The sequence below is a fragment of the Etheostoma spectabile genome, chromosome 5, assembly GCF_008692095.1.
Source record: "Etheostoma spectabile isolate EspeVRDwgs_2016 chromosome 5, UIUC_Espe_1.0, whole genome shotgun sequence".
NCBI classification, from domain to species: domain Eukaryota; kingdom Metazoa; phylum Chordata; class Actinopteri; order Perciformes; family Percidae; genus Etheostoma; species Etheostoma spectabile.
Genome location: NC_045737.1, coordinates 32,107,886 through 32,129,244, shown reverse-complemented (window position 1 = coordinate 32,129,244; position 21,359 = coordinate 32,107,886). Strand labels below are relative to the sequence as shown.

General features: G+C 39.5%; 1 protein-coding gene and 1 long non-coding RNA gene across 2 annotated transcripts in view; both read left to right on the top strand.

Moving 5' to 3' along the window:
• ghra (growth hormone receptor a) overlaps positions 1-20,074 on the top strand; it is a 30,792-nt gene extending 10,718 nt beyond the window's left edge. Inside the window, exons 3-10 of the mRNA XM_032516094.1 lie at positions 9,355-9,484; positions 9,621-9,787; positions 11,136-11,314; positions 12,000-12,153; positions 12,296-12,386; positions 12,562-12,631; positions 16,002-16,213; positions 16,332-20,074. Of these exons, the coding sequence (XP_032371985.1) occupies positions 9,355-9,484; positions 9,621-9,787; positions 11,136-11,314; positions 12,000-12,153; positions 12,296-12,386; positions 12,562-12,631; positions 16,002-16,213; positions 16,332-17,100 (1,772 nt within the window). The 3' untranslated portion in view covers positions 17,101-20,074. The remainder of the gene's footprint in view (positions 1-9,354; positions 9,485-9,620; positions 9,788-11,135; positions 11,315-11,999; positions 12,154-12,295; positions 12,387-12,561; positions 12,632-16,001; positions 16,214-16,331) is intronic.
• The window catches only part of LOC116689561 (uncharacterized), a 414,017-nt gene that overhangs the window by 85,825 nt on the left and 306,833 nt on the right, over positions 1-21,359 (top strand). The gene's annotated exons all lie outside the window — the stretch shown is intronic.

The following is a 21,359-nucleotide window of genomic DNA, read 5'->3' as shown; positions in this document are numbered from 1 at the left end:
TATGGTCAGCACACAGCTCTCACCTCTGATATCACAAGCAATCATGGAGGTGGGTGAGAAGAAATGGTGACGGCTAGCAGTGCGATCCACGCTAAGGTCCCTAACAGTGCTAACGATGGCGCAGTGCTGAGTTAACGAGTGTTTATGGGTGTGACCTCACACAACCTTGGGGGACTCCCTTATTATTTTTTATTATGGGCCTGGAACTTGGCTAAGCTTCTTTGAGTTCCAGTTAAAGGAACATACATTTGCAGTTCATGGTACTGCAAACATTTATCAACACAAAAAAAGTCACCCTTGAATATACATTTTCTTTTTGGCATGTTCTTGGGTGCATTGGCACATTGCCATTAAGAAGTGAGCCAGACAGTATTAGACAGAGAAATATCCAAAGAACTGGGGGGATTGTGGCTATGATGTGGGCTCTAATGGAGGCCCTATGTACTGTGTATACCTGTACATGCACTCAGCAGATGTTCATGGTTTATCTGTACCCCCCATTTGCATTGGTACTTCCTCTCTGGATGATGATCCCTGAAGATCCCTTTAAAGAGCATGCGGTTTGTGCATGTTTTTTAGTTATTAATGGTCCAGTTAACAGCGTTGGACAAGGTGTTTACTCTATTTGCAACATTCACAACGTATTTGATGTAGCTGACATTTAATGTAGTTTTTTTTTTTGAGGGTTTGACTTTAGCAATGTGGTGCTAGGATTGTACAAACTGACTGTATATCATTTAAAAGAAGACACTTACTCATCAGTACACATATTTACTAATGAGTTTGATGAGTAGCAGTGTGGAAGCATGAAAGTGGTCTTTTGTTTTGTCAACTTTGAAATTAATCAGCAACCATTTTGATTATCGATTAGTCGGTTTGAGTAATTCTTTAAGAAATAAGTAAAAATTCTTTGATTCCAGCTTGTTAAATCTGAATATTTTTCTAGTTTCTTCTCTCCTCTGTGACAGTAAACTGAATATCTTGGAGTTGTGGACAAAGCAAGACATTTGAGGAAGTCATTTTGGGCTTTGGGAAAAGCTGATCCACATTTTTCACAATTTTCTGACTTTTTTTTTTTTTTTGAAGATTATTTTTGGGGCTTTTTTCCTTTTATTTGACAGCAACAGTGGATAGACAGGAAAGGGGGAGAGGTCGGACTTGAACCCGGGTCGCTGCAGGACTCAGACAACCTGAGGCACATGCTCTTACTGGGTGAGCTAGAGGTCACCCTATTATCTGACATTTTATAAACCAAACAACGAATCTATTAATTGAGAGATTAATCAACTATGAAAAGAATTGTTAGCTGCAGTCTGAGTGATAAAACCTTCTCCAAACCCTTCTTCTTCTCTCTTTTTTAAGGGGCTTTCTCAGTGACAAAATGCTGCTATTATTAATGCTATGTGTTGAATGATGAATGTTGTAGTCTCACACTCAGATTTAAAGAGGATTTTGTGGGATGATCAGGCAATAAAGAAATCAAAACTCCACCAGCTATTAGTCGCTTAAGTCGAGTTTTCGGGGAAAAAATGACTCAGTGGACCGATGTGTCTCTGAAGTTTTAAAACATTGATTCAATTATCACGTGCTGTGTGAACATATTGTTCTTTCTGCTCCTTGCACTTTCTAGTGCTGTTCCAAGCAAACAACATGCAGCTGCCAGTGCTGGTACTAAAGCATCCAACATGTTTTGCTTCACAGATTTTTGTTGTAAATCAGCTCCTCTTCTTTTCCATTAGAGAGCTAGGGAAAGTCGTGTCTGCGTGAACACACTGTAAACATTCCCATTCAGATGAAGCGATCATGGTTTAAGGCCATGTTTGCATTCTGACTAGAAATGGATGACTATAACCATTTTTTTGGAAGTGTATCATACATTATTGCTATGACTTTTAGCCATTGGGTTGGAAAAACCGCATGTGTTGTGTTGTGTTGAGTGAGAATACCACCTCATAATCCCAGACAATGATGATGTGAAAACTACAGTGTATCTATATATCTAGATAACTTTATACATGTGGATAAAATGTGGGCAGCCAGTTATATTGTAGTTAGTGTATATTATGGAAATATTTTGCCAATACACACATATAAAAGGTAGGATTTCAATGCTGGTTACATCTTAAAAGGCCGTGTTACATTAGAGTAAAAGCACTAAAAGATGGGTCTGTCGGCACTGTGCTGTGATATCACAAAGAGTTTTGAGCCCCACGTCTTTGCCCTTGGGCCTTTTGGCTTTGTATTTGTTCCCAAATGTCTTTATATCTGTGGGTTTACATTACCTGTCTAATTAACTCTTAGACACACCGCTGATAGCCAGGTGGTCCACCTCCTTCAATTGTTAAAACGGTCTCCAGCGCCTCTTCCTCAACAACCGTTAAAACATCTGTACACACAAAGCTGCCACTGATAGCATGAGCAAACACACACAGCACACATGTGACTTTCTCAAGCTAACCATTGCGTAAACTCCAATCCTGACACCTGCTTTCTACACATAAAACCGTCTGTCTATATTTGACCTTTTACCACCTTTTCCCTCAGACACATACAAGGTTACAGAAATCATTCTATCTTGTAGGTGAGTAGCTAAAACTTGTAACAACTTCAAATATTGTGTTTTTGGCGTGGTTTAAAGTCATTTTGTTGTACAGTAACACAGCCTTCCTGAAAAGCTGAAGGTTCTACTGTTTCTGCAGCATTTTAATGTGTTGTAGAGCCGGCCACATTACAAGCCAAGAGTAGATGTTTGGAGATGCTCCCTATGTATTTAAAGGCTCACCAAAGTAATTAAAGCTAGTGCACGTCGTTTGTCTCGATCTGTACTTACACACACTCTTTCTCTTTATTCCCCACAACCTTTCCTGAGCGTCTGTCTGTGTCTCGGGACGATCAGCTCCTCAGGACTATGGATTGAACCTGTTGAGCGAGGCTTTGTTCCTGGCCACAGAGGTGGTAACCAGTGGTAAAAGTGCTGAGGTTTGACACGATCTAGAGTTACTTCTGCACCAAGACAAGCAGAGGGTGTGTTTGCTCAGAGCAGCAAAGTTGTGGCCTCATTTAGGATATGGTGTCTGAAGTTACACACAAGAGAATACAGGGGTGAAATGCCACACAATTGAATGATAGCTGCAAAGAAGCAGATCTAAGAGCAATATTCTACATGTAGGAGACATATTCTGAGTTTAACAAAAGCTAGTTTTAAGGCAAAGGTTTATTAGAAGCAGGGCAGACTGAGGAGTACCATATCAAAGGTTGTAGAGAGCCAACGTGAAAATGTGTGATACTGTTATTTATTTAATCTCTTTTTTGATGGATGTAATATTATCAGAAATTAAATATTATAACTTAACTTAAAATCCCAAATTCTAATAGCAAGTGCTGTCACACTTTCTTAAAATATGAAAACTAAACCTTGGGAACAAATTGAACTCTTTCAGAAAGATAGATAGATAGATAGATAGTGTGTGATGGGGGATTACAATGAGTGATAGAAGCGAGTGGAGCAGTGACCCTAGCAGATTGGAATAAGCTAGAAAGAAAAGACGTGGAGAGAAAGATGAGGAGAGAAAATGTGTGCACTTATTATATGCAGGTGTCCATGCTGCAAGCCAGACACCCCCGCTTGTCTATATTTACTCTCACTTGGATGTGAGTTTATGTCATGACATCTCTAAACCCATTCTGAGGGCCATAATGGCAATACAGGGGATTATCATCATTAGTTCAAGCTAATAAATTGCAGGGACAAGAAATAGCTGACTGGGTCACTGCATGGTCAAACACACCAGATTGTTTCTGTTAGACTTCAAAGCTATGAATGCTGATGGGAATTAGGATCAGTAAAAGCAAGGCCCAAATTTTTAAGAGGGAAGGAAAAAGGTCATTGGTCCTGTTTTGCAACTGGGAGGAAAAGCAGAACATGTTCAAGGAATCACACAATGGCACTTTGATATTCTTTGTCTGTTTTTGTTATGAAGGTGTAAGTTCAGTGTGTGTGTGTGTGTGTGTGTGTGTGTGTGTGTGTGTGTGTGTGTGTGTGTGTGTGTGTGTGTGTGTGTGTGTGTGTGTGTGTGTGTGTGTGCGCACTTGTGTGTGTGAGACTGTGTGTGCATGTTGGCAGTTATTTATATCACCTGTTTACATTCTCTTGTTGTATCTTGTTGCAGCCTCTCACCTTTCTCCCCCTATCTTCTTGCCCACTTCTCACCCTTTTCTGGCTCTATTGAATGCCACATGGCCTCCTGACTCAAACATTTAACCTCGCTCTTTTTGAAGGGTTGTACTTTCCTCCAGAAAAAGTCGGTATGAGCGCATTTGTGAAATAAGGGAAGTTCTGGATTTGATCCCTCGCCTCTTTCAATCTTTTTCTTCTCGTCTGCTCATTCATTCACATTCCCCGTGGAAGACAAACAAAGCCGTCTGCTGCGCACAAATTAACACATCTACTGGTGTGTTTTGCAGAAAGTGCATGTGTGCATGGTTCAGGGATATTGTAGGACTCGGCATGTGCAGACTGACAGGCACTTTTAGCCTCAGAACAGTGTCAGTGTGTGCTGCCAATTTTCCATCTGGTTAACAGAAACACACACAGACGGACTGATGGTGCTACAGGAAGCCTTGTGGATCATCTGGCATGGGTGCTGCGATGGCAGGCAGAAGTCGCTGCTAATCGGTAATACCAAATAACTTGACTTAACTGTTCAGCTGTGCCTGTCTATTCTGGAGACATAAAGCAAGTGAATATTGACTGTTAAAAATAGCTTCTCTAAATCAGAATCCAGTTTATTGCCAAGTAGGTTTTCACACATACAAGGAATTTGCTTTGGTGTATTGGTGCATAGACAAGAAGCATAAATATTGTCTGGAAATAAAATTAAGAACTCATCAGTGGGGGTCCCGGGCCTTGTTGATGAGGGCAGCTACATATTTTTTGGGCCTGCGAGAAGGGAATGTATTTCTAATAGTAAAGTTTGTGTCTGGAGTAAGCGGGGTCAGTTACAATCTTTCCTGCCCAGCTAAGGGTCCTGGAGGCGTACAGGTCCTGCAGGGACTGCCCTTGTCCTTGGCTGTGGTAGCAATGTAACATGGTAATGGAGGAGGAGAGGATTTACTCAAAGATGGTGGTGTGGTAGTGCACCATCATTGTCTTTGGCAGGTGACCTTCTTCAGCTGCAGCTGAAAGCACACCAATGGCATAACTGAAGTCCAAAAACAGGATCCTCGTGTAGGTTCCTGAAGATTGTGTTTATGCTGTCAGTTGAGGGTAGAGAAGTTGTGAGTGCACGGACCAGGGACAACAGGTTCTAATGTTCGGCAGCCATGTGTGTATTCTCTTCAAGCATAGGGCAATTCAAATCAATTATGTGCTAATATCAATGAAGAGACACTCAGTGTCCATGTATCTAGTGTTCTAGTCTATGTGTCTGTCTATTTGTGTTTTCTGTGCTATTTTTGAGAGTATAGTAGCAGATAGACAACACTCCCTGAAAACACACTCACAAACAGTACAATGCAGTCCCAAAGTAATACATGACTAAGTTAATTTATTTTGTGCTTTAACCTTAAAACCCAAACCATTTGTGAGCGTTTTTTTGCTTCTGTCACGTTATTGTGTGTCCTGAAGCATGTCTGTTAATGTGTAACAGCTTGGTTGCTAAATATGAATCAGGCCTGTATTTTTTAAGTTGAATTTGTAGCAGTTTAAACTGATTTTGGACATGTCACTAGCATATATAAAGAGAACAGTAACAGACCCAAATCTGAGCCATGAGGGACACCGCACAGAATGATAGCCGGAATAGATAATTAATCAACTCCAGAGACATTTCTTTAGCATAACCAGTATTGAAAACAGTACCTTACAATAAAAACTAGATTTGAATGTCTCATGTCTTTTTAAAATGAATTTGACTTTTTTCTCAGATTTTAATTTCGAAACAGAAATAGTTTATAATGTAAAATGTTGTTCTCAATGACATTTCTGTTTTGCAGCCAAAAATACGATGGTGTTACAACATAATCCACACATACACTCTATCTGACATCCATCTGCCTTTCTCTCTTCCTCCTCCTCCTCCCTACCTCGTGTCTCCTGTCTCCTTTCAGCAACTTTTTTGAAGCGTTATTAACCTCAACACTAGCTTAAATCTGCAAATGAGCTGGAAAATGTGGTAATTCATAGCGTCATAGCCTCATTTCCCCTCTGCTCATGACAGTCAGGCATTTTACAGTTAACTGATAAAGCCTGGTTGCACCTCTCTCACCGCCTTTTTAGTGCTGTTTGCCAGTTGGCACATGGCCCGGCAGAAGAGTGCTTAATTTATGCTTTTTAGTGGATTTTAAACCTTAATGGCCAAAGCTGAAATTGAGGTAGTTAAGTGGTTTCCTAGCTCCTCTGTATGGACTGATGAAGATGGGACTGTTTATCAATCTTGGCTGTGCACACATCCAACAAGGACGGACAAACACATGTGGACAGCCAAGATAAGCGCACACACACATAAAAACGCTAGGGATTTAAAAATACACTCAACTCACGATGTGATACGATATATGATTTTAAGTTCCCAATTAGATTCTCTCAAAATTTTGAGAAGAATGAGCTCCAGACAAATGTCTGAGAAAAGTATTCCTTTATATTTATATAAACTGTGCAAAACAACAGATGTTTCTTCTTATCATGAGTGCAACTAAAATTGTATTTTATATTAAATAAATTTAAAAATAGATTTTTTTTTACAAATCCCACATTAAAAAAAATATAATAAATATATAAATAAATAGAAAACTAAAGTATTCAAATAAATACACTAAGAACACTTAGTGACGTCTAAAGTCAAACAAGTAAAATCAAAAACAGATTATGCAGATTCATTTTTTTTATCTCATCCAGTTGTAATTTTTACACATTTACTGTACAGTTTCTAACCAATTTGCGATGCATCATTACATACCCAACTAGGGCTGGTACCGAATTTGAACATGGTATTGGTATTGGTATTAACAACATTGGTATCCGTATCCGTATTGAACATTGTTGAACGATACCCAGCCATATCCCTAACACCCACAAAATTAGGTTTCTTCTTCAAGCCAAAGGCTTTCAAACTGCTGATCCTTTAATGGCAGCTGGCAGGTACAGGCATTTACAGGGTTTAGCTTCCCATCACTGAACTGGTTATATTAGTATGTGTAGAAATTGGAAGTGAGGCCCTGCAACATAATTATTAAAAGCCTATGCTTGGCAGGGAATCAACATTTAGCTATCAAGACATTGCCCTGTGGTTTGTGAGCTGTTGCAACTAGAACTGTTCTACAGTTTCTTTCACAGCAATGTACGGGTTTAACCCTTATTATATCAGAGTAGAAGAGTAAGAGAGAAAGTATTATAGTCAGCAAATGAGTGAGAAAGAGAGACACTAAGAATAAGCTGAGACTTGATTCTCAGTGTTGCTGCACAACCTTTCACCTCTGACATACTTTGGATTTGACGACCATCCACAGACATGTTCAAAAATGCAAACAACTTTAAAAAAAAATAGCTCTACCTTCTGACCTTTGCCAGCAGAGCCCCAATTTTTTATGGAGAGGTTACCTTTCAAAACGTCTGTGTGCTTCCAGGTCTTCTCCACCCAGAATAGAACAGCAGCTGTTAGCAGCTATTTAAACATGTCTCATCGTGTAAATAATTACACATTAACAACAGTTTGAAGAAGCAAATGATGGAAGGATTGATGATGAAAGGAGGAAAATGAATACAATTTTGCACGACGAATGAAATTAAATAATTACCTGACTGAAATATTGCCTGACTTGGCAGCATATTTTGACCCTTAAACATCTCCAAGGTGTTATATTACTTTTTATGTAACCTGCCCTGCTGTAGTTTGAAGCCCTTCTTTCCACCCAGTGTCGGCAGAAAGCTCTTTGATGGTGGCAGCTGGAATTTGTTGGGTGGGGGAGGGAGGCCGTCAGGTCGAGTTGAAATAGCAAAGCTCTGGGAACAACGACAGTGTGCAGAAGATGAAGGGAGGGTTAAGCGTAAGAGGCACAACGGTGCAGGAATGCATTGAATTATGAGGTTACACTGACATCAAATAGAAAGTTAGCAAAGTAATCAAAGTAATGGTGCATATTCTGTATGAATAAATGATAAGTATTTGCAGGCTGGCCTGCATGGGAATGGGTTCGTTTGTTAGGGTGTTCTGCTGTGGTGTGTGGGGGATTAATTTGAACTATGAATGCATGCTGGCAGGTTGCTGATAGCATAGTATGTGGAGATGACTTTTTGCTTAATGTTAATAAACTTAACGAACTATCCGATGACAGTGCCTTGCTGCATGTGCACAGTAATGCTCAAGACTGTGTTTAATTCCCTGCCTTGTGTTGTGAAGTGAAGCGGGTTATGTTCCGGGTTTGGTGTGTGATTTATGCTGCAGCCGGTGCTGGAGGCGAGCGGGTAGAGCCAAAATCAATGATTCCTTCAGTTGCTTATTTATGGTTGCACCAAACCTTGTGCCTCTCGGCTAGATGAGAAACTGGCCTTCGAGCAGAAAGGGAGGCTGCGGGGGATTTGTGATGAGGAGTGACAGGGTGCAGAGGGAGAAGTGCAAAGGGCCAAGACAGGGTCTCAGGGTGGGGCAGAGGAGGGATGGTATGACTATGAATAAAGGTTATAAAGACGCAGGGACTGACATTTCATGCAATGCAGCTCCGTCTTTCATCAAGTTGTTTTCCTAATCACAGATTTACAGAGAGCAGAAATCAATTTAAAAACAAGATAAGATGCAGACTGCAAGTTAGGCTTATCTCCCGCCAGCTTAAAGGTTGTCCCCACTGCACATTGCATGGCTTTCATCAGGTTTGTGTATTTCTTCTTATGGCAGCTGACTGCTACAGATCTCATAACCTCCATCACTGAAGAATGTAATGCTAATGCAGGGACTACAGATGAAAATTAGCGTCTAGCTAACTCTGGTACTGTTAAGGAGCTAATAAATAAATAAATACATTTAAGGAATGAGGTATGCTGACACATTTGCGTATGTGTGTTGGTAAAATACTTCAAATATCATGTTGTCACAGACACGTCATTTTATTGACAATAAAAACTGTCCTTTTTTTAAGCATGGATGATAAACTGGTGTTATTATATTGCACTGTTATCATTTAGATTAAATTGTATACTGTGAAAAAAGTGACCGCTGATGTGGTTTTAAGGAGGTATTTCAGTATTGTTACATTCCTGACTTTAAAACCCCATGAGGTTTGACAGACGTCAATAAAGGTGATTGATTAGCCAATCTTCTGTTTGCTCTGATCCTTCTTTGGGTTTCTCTCGCTGTCTTTCAGCCCCCGTTGAACCTCACATCACAGAGTGCACATCGAGGAACCAGGAGACTTTCCGATGTTGGTGGAGTCCAGGGAACTTCCACAACCTGTCCTCCCCTGGAACACTCAGATTATTCTACCTTAAGAAAGTGTGGGTGTGACGAACACAGGAGAAGTTGAAGTAGTTGTTTTTTTTTTTACATGGAGCACTTTATGTATCTGCGTAGAGTAACATTTCTTCCTTTGTTTTTTCTTGTCTTTCTTTTGTCTTTGTTTCCTTCATCCAGCATGCCCACCAGTGAATGGAAAGAGTGTCCAGAGTACATTTATTCAAATAGGGAGTGCTTCTTTGATATGAACCACACATCTATTTGGATCCCCTACTGCCTGCAGCTCCGCAGCCAAAACCTCACCTATTTCAATGAGGATGACTGTTTCACTGTGGAGAATATCGGTTAGTAACAAACATTTGTGCATATATCCAGATTTTTGCAATGTGTCCTATGAATTAGAGGAGTTTTACATTGCATTTCCAGTGAACGCAACATCGTGAAACATGTTCTAGCACCAACGGAGATAATCATGTACAGTACTGTGGGACTGCAGAAAATGGTGGTTGCTAGTATTATAGATCCCATGCACAGGCAACTTCTATGAAATGGTACTTGCTTCTGCATATCGATTAAACCAGCAAATGTCACGTGCCTGTCAATATCACAGCAAGTGTCAGATACAATGTGTTTACACAGAAAACGTTTTAAGGTCTGGTGGTCTTTATCTAACCAGTACTGTACAAGATGCTGATAGATACTGTATTATCACATGGTATTGTCATATTTTTGCAGACATAGAAATTAGCTCTCCTCATGTGGAAATGATTATTGGCATGTTTTTATAGATAACATTTGGATGTTGTCTTCCACTGAACCCAGAGTAGGGTGTAGAGTAAAGAAGCTGCTGATGGTTGCTCTGTACATTTACACAGTACTGTGTGTCCAGAGCACAGTATATCAACAGCTACCAGTCTGATTTCCAGATTTGCTAAAAATATTCATACTTCCCAGATGATCAATATTAATGTTTTTGGTGGCCACCCCTGACCAATGCCACCATCAGCCTGAACTTGTACCCAAGAAATATCAATTTGTAATGGGCAACTTTCCATTGAATATACTTAGATGATCCTGTTCCTGGGAGGATTAACCTTTTCCATTGTTAACACTGAGGTTTCCTCCTTCCTTCCTCCCTTCCTCCCTTCCTCCCTTCCTTCCTTCCTTCGTTGCACAACCCTCAGGCCCAAATCTGAACCGTTTACACAAAACATCTTAGAATCTAACAGGTTAATTGTCATGCAATTTGAAAAAGCCCTCTTTAGTGACCCTGTTTCACCCTCAAACCAATCTGACATTACATGTTTAGCACTCACAACTGGTAAAGCTAACACAAGCATATTCACAAACGTGTTCATTTAATTGAACACTGTAGAGTATAATGAACCTATTTGATTAAATGTTAGTTTTTGTTTTATCAATTTTAAATCACTGAGAACAGTTAGATTTTATTTCGCAATAGCTCCGCAAGTTCATATACAGCACATCATACTAGCAAATACATATATATAGCAGAGGTGACCTCCACTATATACTCTAGATTTTTTTAAATTGATTGATTTCTCAAAAACGTACAGCCATTTCTTTGATTCATTCAGCCATCCATTAACTTGCCATGTCCATAAACATGATATAAATTATCCTAAATGTTTTCATTCTGCTCAAATTGAACCTTTGCCCTTTTCCTGGCAGTACATCCTGACCCACCAGTGTCTTTAAACTGGACCCTGCTGGAAATAAGTCCCTCTGGGCTAAGTTACGATGTCATGGTCAACTGGGAGCCCCCACCCTCTGCAGACGTAGAGACGGGCTGGATGCGCATTGAGTATGAGATCCAGTACAGAGAGAGAAATTCCACAAACTGGGAAGCAGTAAGTCTACAATTTACTTGCTAATTAATTACCTCTCTTCCTCCTCCACACATTCCTCCACACATTAAAACTTTACAAAAGGCCTCTGTGCACATGCACACGCTGACACAAATGCAAACACTAATGCACCCTCTTTAAAGTAAATTGTAGGTAGGTTGTGCAGGCACAGTGTCTTGTTTCTTCTCCCCCTCCGCCTCCTGAACTCCTTGGGCTAAAATGCAGTGTAGCTTTGTTGGCAAGGCAGTGGAATCAAAAGCAAGGCCCTCTGGGAAAACACGGCCTCTCCGAAGGAAGCGAAGGGAGGGATCTGTAGGTCAGAGGCCACGGGACCTTGCACAGGCTCATATTCATTACAGCTGGGCCAGCCTGTCTGACAAATGCAGCCTTGGAAAAAGTTTTAAAGCCCTCCGTCATAACAGCATGTCCTCTGTATCCAATGTACTGTATGTATCAGAAATGCCTCAACAATTGGACCTCTTATAGACCAGAAAAAAACATAGACGTCTTGATACCCTGATTAGCTTCTGTCAGCTTCAGTTCAGTGTCTGTCAGGATAAACAAAAGCTGAATCCTTTTCTGAGTAATTGAAACACAGCAAAATCACTTTTATTTAGTTTATCTTAAATTCCTTCTGTTTTTTTTTGTCTAATCTCTCTTTCTCTTTCTACATATTTCTATATTTTAGTTGGAGATTCAGCCGCAAACCCAGCAGACGATCTACGGTCTGCACATAGGAGAAGAGTACGAAGTGCACATCCGCTGCAGGATGCAGGCCTTCACTAAGTTTGGCGAGTTCAGCGACTCCATCTTCATTCAAGTGACGGAGATTGCCAGCAAAGGTAAGATCAGCACTCAATCATCCGGTTAAATGCAATAAATGAATACTAAATAATAATAACAATGCTTCGTTCGGGTCAGAGAGACAAGGTGCAAATCCTTGAACCACTAACGATGATGAAGATGATGTTTTGTGTCTTGTAGAGTCTACTTTCCCACTCACACTGGTTGTTCTTTTCGGGATCGTGGGCATCCTCATACTCATCATGCTCATTGTCGTCTCTCAGCAGCACAGGTAGGAACAGACTCTCGCACTCTTTCATGCACGTGCACAAGTAGTGTTCAACATATTCAACCTCTACTCCATTAACGGCAGCCGTAACAATAGAAAAAATGAAAAAAAAGCATACTGAACAAAGGGTGAACAGATGATCTTCATTGCGTCCCCCTTCTTCTCCCTGCGGTTGCAGATTGATGTTGATTCTTCTGCCACCGGTTCCTGCACCCAAAATTAAAGGGATTGATCCAGAGCTGTTAAAGGTACATTTATGTATTATTTTGTACATTTATGTCTGTTGTTATTCTGCCTTGTTTGTGACTTTTCCCATGTGACCATACATAACAGAAGACCCTGACTTATGTGTTGGCATACCTGGATGCTGTTGCACAAAAGTAGAATGAAGAAATCCAGGATAACTGAAAAAGCTCGACTTAGTGTCATCCGCTCGTCGGTTGCACGTTTGCCGAGCCGGGATGAGAATGTGAAGCTATCTCGACCCAGGTGTAGATAACTGGGATGAGTGCACGTTCACGGCTTTCTTAAATAGACCACGGTATCGATCACAGATTTACTAATGCAGAAATGGAAAAGACACATTGTTCATGCTGTATACAGAGTGAGCAGCAGCTTCTTGTGGAAGTATAACTTAAAACATATTTGTTAAAAAAAAAAACACGGCCGCTGTAAAGAAACAGCGAGAGAAAGCGAGGCAGATGAATGCGGACCGACTAAATACTAAATAAATACAAATGAATAATAAAACTATACATTTGCTGACCACTTCTCTGAAACCATCATAATCTTACCGTTTAAGGATTCGGCTACTAATCATTTGCACAAATTAACTGTTGTACTCTTTGCCTTAAAAGCAGAAGATAATGTTACTCTGGAAATTCACCATGAAGATCAATCTTTTATAACTCTAGAATATGATGCATAAATCGCTCTTCACTCTGTTTCTCCCTCTCATGGGCTAAAATATAAATTCCCTAAGTCATATTAACTTCCACTGCTTTTTATTGCAAAGTGTACAATTGTGCGTTTTTGCAAATGACAAGTGACTCATTGAAAGGTTTCAGTTAAGAGCAGTAGTTAATAAATGCATATTTTTAGATATATCACTCTGTCGCTCTTCTATTATCTGCCACGCTTTGTCTCACCTGTTTTTTTCCCACAGAGGAAGAGTTCTTTTCTTTACATATTATTTGCTTTGCTCTCTCGTATATATGGACGTAGAAAAGAAAGACACTGAAGAAATTGGACTCTAAAATCTAGAAACTATAAAGATAATTAAGTGATAAATTGAATGCACACTGTAAACATGAATGTAACATAGTATATTCATCTGTTATTCTTCCCCACAGCAAAATATAATGTCAAAAACCATTGAGGTGTCCTCTCTCCATTGTTACATGAATGTGCAGTAAAATGTATAAAATAAAATGTATTATTATTATTAGTATTATTACAGTAGGCTACACTAGATAGTTACTGGTCCAGTAAACTAAGCCTATAATTTGGGAGGATTGTACAATTAGGATATGTTCTTATAGATGTCCAATCCTCCTAAATTATAGTCGTTAAGGAATACAAAAAAAAATGAATCAACTAAAATAATTTAAGGTGTCTACTATAGAAACACACATTAATATTACAGCACTTTATATATTGCCCTTAGTAACTGACTTCAGTTAAAACACATTTGCAACTTTATCAGCTATTTCCAATTATCTCCACATCTGCAGGAATATATTCATCAAACTTCTAACAACAAAATGAACAGCAGCAATATAACAATAACAACGACAGTAACATGGATAATTGTTAAAATAACAGTCACAATGTTAAAATATTAAGAGTATTTAACTGAACAGCAACAAGCATCTGTTGTATTTTAATGCAGGCTGATAATAATAATAATAATAAAAATAAGGTAAACCCGCTGCTGAGTGAACAGAAAAGGCTCCAGGATTAATAAATCGGGACCGGGCTAGCTGTAGAGAATAAATCTCCATGGTAACTTAGGTGCCTCTGCTTTTGTGCACCCAAGTCTAGGCTAAATTCATCCGGGATAACTGGACTATCCTGTTGGCTTAATCCCTTATCCTGGTTTTGTGCAGTAGCCGTCCGGTCTTAGCTCATCACAGATGTGTTGTTATCGGTGTCTATGTCAGCCAAGCAAACAATTGCAGTACTAAAGATACTGTGGTTGTGGTAATTCAAAACTTTTCCTCCATTACATCCTCCAGAGAGCACTGACAAGTTTATATTTCAACTGGAAAATATCCCACTTCGGACACTAAATTTTATATATTTACTTTACAAAACAAATATTGGCTTATATATATATATATATATATATATATATATATATATAGATATATATATATTTTATATATATACATATATAGTAATAAATTTTGGAACTCTCATAAATCCAATATCTCAGACTCTAATACACATGTGTTAAACTCAAGGCCCGTGGGCCAAATCCGGCCCCTTGTAGATTATGATCCGGCCCCATATCAATTTAGGTTCACAACACATTTCGGCCCACCTAGTTTTTGTTGCTTTTTCTGATGCTGTTGTCATATTTTTTGACGTTTTTGTTACTTTTTCAAATGTTTTGGGTGCTTTTTTCTATGATGGACTGAGAAACTTTTTCCTGACTTCTTTAGGACTTTACGTCGACCAAACTGTAAGTGAGAAGGCTATGTGACATATGCAATAATACAGTCAAAGATATTTCACTTTTTTGATTAAATAAAAGCATATCAATAAACTAAACATGTCTGGCCCTTGATGTGATTCTTATTTTCCAGTGTGGCCCTTAGTGAAGTTGAGTTTGACACCCGTGCTCTAATACATACAGTATATAATGCATTCTAGTTGCAAAGAATAAAACATTCTACAAATGCAGCAGTGCAAAAGTTTAAACATCAATAATTTACAGCAGCCAACAAATGAGAATTGTGTTTTTATTCAGTAAATTGTTAATTCAATTAATAATTCAGTAAAGTAAACCACTGTTTTATATATATATATATATATATATATATATATATATATTGACATTAAAACAGACACTCTTGGGCTTCCATTTGGCTCAGTTAGCTATGGTACATTAGGCCATGGAATCATCACACCACCCACTGTCTATCTGCAAATTTAGGGCATGTTTATCATCTTTGTGAACAATCAAATAAAAGCAATAATGTCCATAAATAATTTGAAAGCAAACAGGCACTCTTGTTTTTGTGTAAGTAAACAAGGACAGGAGCACCACTAAGGGATAATGTGATATGCCAAGAGTCTTGGTTCAGCATTGTCTGTGGGTGTAATATTTCCAAAATGATGTGGGATGCATTTAACAAGCAGCCTGTTTACTCTTTACAAAACAACCTCAACCCTGGACCTGGAAAAAAAAAAAAGTACTGATAGGGATGAGTACAATAATAATAATGCTGCTATTTCATACTCAGACAAATGGGAAACACAAAGTGTGTTGGGTTTGCAGCTGCCACTTTATGTACACATGTTACAATGCCACAATATGTGCAGAGAATAGAAAAAGTAGGACTTTTATTAGGATTGCCATATACACTTACATGCAAATTTGTGCACATGCAGAAGGGGAAGCTGGACGAGCTGAATTTCATCCTGAGTGGTGGAGGTATGGGTGGCCTACCCACTTATGCGCAGGATTTCTACCAAGCCGAGCCATGGGTGGAGTTCATAGAGGTGGAGGCTGAGGATGCAGATACTGGAGAGAAGAAGGACAACCAGGGCACAGACACCCAGAGGCTGCTATCCCAACGCATCAGCCGCCACATAAACATAGGGTAATCCAACGTCGTAGCGCACAGATTCTCATGTAAATACTGTTTTCATTCTGCCAGATGGCTCCACAAATATGAATGTTATCTCTGTTTTTACCTTTTTTTTTTTGCTCTGCTCCAGTTTTCCTGATGATGACTCAGGCCGGTCCAGCTGTTATAACCCAGATCTGCCGGACCAGGACACCCTAATGCTGATGGCCACCCTGCTGCCAGGCCAACCGGAGGACAGAGAAGCCTCCTTCAATGCTGTAGAAAGAGCCCCAACCCCAGAAAGAGGCGAGAGGCCCCTGGTCCAAACTCAAACTGAAGGGCCCCAGACTTGGGTCAACACAGACTTCTATGCGCAAGTCAGCAATGTGATGCCCTCTGGGGGCGTGGTACTGTCTCCTGGCCAGCAACTCAGAATCCAGGAGAGTACCTTAGCCACAGAGGAGAAAACACAAAAGAGGGAAATAAAGCACAAATGGAGTGAGGACATTGAGGACAATAATCAGAAGGAGCTGCAGTTTCAGCTGCTGGTGGTGGATCCAGAAGGAAGCGGCTACACCACAGAGAGCATCGCCCGGCAAATCAACACACGCCCTAGCTCCCCCGTGCCTGGCGAGGGTTATCAAACCATACACCCTCAGCCGGTGGAGACCAAACCTGGAGCCACAGCAGAGGATAATCAATCGCCTTACATTCTTCCTGACTCTCCCCAACCCCAGTTCTTTGCCCCTGTTGCAGACTACACAGTTGTACAGGAAGTGGACAGTCAACACAGTCTGCTCCTTAACCCGCCCCCCCGCCAGTCTCCCCCTCCCTGCCCGCCACAGCACCAACTCAAGGCTATACCTGCTATGCCTGTAGGGTACATCACCCCAGACCTGCTGGGGAACCTCTCACCCTAAAATGGCAATGCCATCAGGCCTATTAAGGACCATGCAGTCCCTAACAGTCACAAAAGCCCGTTTCTACCTGAAACCAAATAACTTGCACAGTGTGGATTAGAGTGAACAGGCGTTTGTTTTCAGGGGGTGCTGAAAAGGGAGAGTTTGAAAAGCTACCAAGGTGGATTCTTTACTCTTTCACATCTGCTACATCACTTAATTTGATGCAAAGGCAGCCAGAAGGAAACACCACAAACCTGCTCTATTTGTGTACATCCATGCACAATACACACAGATAGTAGGCTGCGACTGTGATTGCATTGAGTTAAAAAGCATTAGCTTACTGCTAAACTATGTTGGATCACATTACACATCTGGCTAATTGTGTTTAGAGCAATGGCATCGTAGAAGTCTTAATGTTAAAGAGAGATGTCAGTGAATGATTGATCGGGAGAAGCACATTCTAGTCGTGTTTTTCACACCACACCAAGAAGAAGCTGTGATTAATACCTCTTGCTGGCTGAGATGTTTTGCCGCTCTATTGTGGCTCATTTTGTATTCTTCTATTTGTTATTACATCGTGTCATCTTATTAGTACTTTAAGGAAAATCCACCCTAAAATGCAGTCGAAAACAAAACTATGCAATTATACCTTGCAATCCTGGCTTTATTTTAAGTAATGGTAAGCTGATGACATGACCATGAATACGTGGCCAAGCGTAGATTATATGATGTCAAGGTATTTTTATCTATCGACAGCCACAATAGTTTAATAGAAGAAATACTTTCAACAACTGAAAAGAACATACGGTACAAATGAGCACACACATAGTACATGCAGTAAGTCACTGGGGAAAAACTATATATAGGCAATCACTAACTGAAGTAAAAGTAGAGGTGACGAATAACAGGGAAATCAAACCATTTTATCTAATTCCTGGAATGCATTGCACATTACAGACTGATAAAACAATTTGCAGCATGGAATCATTTATTCCATTTGATTCTGACGTGCATAGCGACAACATGTTGCTTACAGCCATTCTTATGGTAAGAGGAATCCTTTTATTCAGATTCAAACAGTGCTTTAGTATACTGAGCACCACCAAGTGCCTTGCTCAAGGGCACATTGATATAGTTACACAAAATACACACCTAGCAGTTATTTAATTTTGTCCTGTGACAGCAGCAAAGTCTCACCTGTACAACTAGCACCCAGCCATAATCATGTAAACTAAACCTTAATGAGTAAGCTTTCTACTTAGGAGTTGTATTCTTCTCATGTAGCATCGTTATAGCAGGGACTGGAACAAGTTGAAAGACGGTGAAAGTATTTAAAAGCTGTAATTAGCTAGTAACATTTTATAGTTACTTAAATACACGTTATCAACCTGTGCCTATGATAATGTTATTGGCTTGCCATTTCTGTGCTAAGGATCTGTGCATATATGTATTGTTATGTACATGCAAGTGCTGCTATGTATAGGTGTTGTAAAGCCTCTCTGTTCACAGATCCATGACTAAAAACCTGCACATGCACGAACACAGTAACATGCATGCCTAAATACACACTACATCCAAAACATTTTCCTTTATTGAAATTTAATTTTGCCTTTCTGACGTAGTCATAAATAATGAGATGAAAATTGTGGGAGAAAATGGTGGCAAGGGAGGTCAATAAAGTATAAGGTTCACATTTCGGATCGTGCTCATAAAGCTGACCACAATTTCCAAACCAAAAATGTTGTTCAGGGCTAGTGCTGAAAGACTTTAAATTCCATGTGGCGGTTTGACAGAGCGACAGATACACACAAAGATGTAGTATGCCTTTTGGTCAGGCCTACTAGGTAATATGGGGGTAATTAGGCATGGATTCCTAGTTATTTTGCCCCCATACCTTTCTTAGAATAACCACATTTAGGACAAAACCTTGGGCAGAATCTGTTGCTTAATCATTTATTTAGTCCGATTAGCTTGTGGTGTAAGGTTGCCCTTGGTTCATTGACCGTATATGCTTTTTTATAATGGCCTGTGTGGGTGAGAGGGTAGCAGAGAAAACCTATTGTCAGGTTTTTAGGCTCCTCATATGTTTTCGTATTATGAATATATCATGGAGACTTTTACAATATGCCAATAACAAACACAGCAGCATTATTGTATATAATAAGCTGTCTAAGCCTAGGCTAATAGAGGTTGCGCGATATATGTGTGTGTGTTAATTTCAGTTACAGCGAGTCTATAATTGAGTCTGAAGTATTATTATTGTGTGACATCAAGGCAACCTCCAAAATGAGCACAACACAACAAAACATCCTTCACCGTGCAAAGGACACACATCCTGCCTTTGAACAATGTTGGTGTGGAATCCTCCTTAAGATAAGCAGGCCAAGCAGATAGAATAGATATTTTGTATTAGACAATCCAATAAAGAAGAGAGACAGAGTAAAATGACAATTTTAAAAACTGTGAATATGATGCATATGTGCCATTTTTCTCTTTCTGTCTCTCAGAGCTCAGTGTCCTGTTGTTGCTGCCTAGTGCTGATGATACCAGCAATGCAATGCTGTTGCAGAAATGTCTTAATATATTTGCTAGTGCTGTAAAATTACAAGTATATATATTTTTATGTCAATAATGTTACTAATCACAATATGTTGCTGCTCAGTACATGTATATTTCCTGCATTTAGCCTTGCTGTAGTGGGAAGGGAAAGAAGAGAGAGAGAGAGAGAGTACATCGATCTATGTGTTGTGTGTATTTTTTGGTGATAAAAACCTGCAAATTAGATGATTCTGAAAATGTTTTGCCTGGGAGAAATGGAAAAGGTTTGTTTCGGCTATTTGATCAGTCATCAGAGCAACAATAAAACCGTTTTTGCCCCAAATGTGATATATAGTCACCTAATCATGCTCATCCAACGTTCTGTGTTCCAACCCATCCAAAGATCCCCACAAGGCTTTCTGTGTACATGAAGGAAGATTAGATAATGGGGTGGGTGTGTGGGGGGGGGGGAGGGTTCTTTTTCAGTTGTACCTTGGTAATTGTGAATGGGAATTCGCAATGCAATTACGATATCAAGGAAAAGTTGGGGAAACAAATAACGTTAAATCACTGAAAGTTTTTTTTTTTTTTTTCCAAAGGTTACAGCGAGGAAGATGAATCTGAGGTGCTTTTTTCTTTTTCTTTTTTTGTTCGAGCTTACTGTACAGGTGTTTACTGCATTGTGTCTGCAATTTTCTTTTTTGCCAGTACACAATGAGCCCATTCTTAACCTAGTGTAAAACTGTTATTTCAAGCTTATACATGTCAGACACTTCAGAGCAAGCACTTTGTACATATATCTGATGTTAAAAATAGTATTCATTTTTTTTATATATATATTGTATTTTTGGACTAAATATGAACTACTTGTTATTATAAAACAGCATTATAGTTTTTTTTTTATTCCGCACGATAATTAGACAATGAGGAACTTTCAATATTGATAAGCTTAAGTTTTGTCCTGCAGAGTTTATGTTTATGGGACATATTTTACACTACCAGATTGATAGAATAATGTACTGTAATGGAGTATTTGATGTTTGCTATACGATTTATGGATATATAGAGCAAGTAGATATAGTATTTTATAAAGTCATATCAAAATATAGGCAGAGTGAAAGAGTTACACTGTAACTCTACACTCTTACAGTTCTCCCACTATGTGATTTTAGCATTTCATTATTGAAAAAGTGCATTTGAAGGGGCTACAGTGTTTTATTATGATGTCTTTTGGCCTCCAGCTTCTTGGTTTTGCGTCGGCTTTTGTCGCTCAATAAAACCGTGAAGTAATCTTGAGTGCTGGAATTTGTGCTGGTTGAAAGTTTTAAACCAAACAGCATTTAGCCAGACATTTTTTTTCCGGTTGTTAACGATATAGTATAATTGTTGACTTGATTTCCATCCATGTGTTATTTATTTGTCTGCTTAGCGTCCCCAGATCACCCCACCACCTCATCAGACCACAGTGCATAGGGCAGCGTGAGTTATGTGTGCACTGTTATTCTCTGACGTGTTATCCAGGCTCGTAAAACTGGAAATATTCTGCTTGTCGGAATTGGTAACAGCTGCGTTGTGCATTGCAATTGTAAAAACCTCAAACCTAAAATGTATCAGTTTGTATTCGCTTCATTAATTGAGATGACTGCGCCAATTTCCAGCCCCCCCCTTGGCCTTGGAGTCACTGTTTTCGTCTGTCGGCTGCTGTTTTACTCAAGGCCAAGAACTGTGTTGATCTTTAA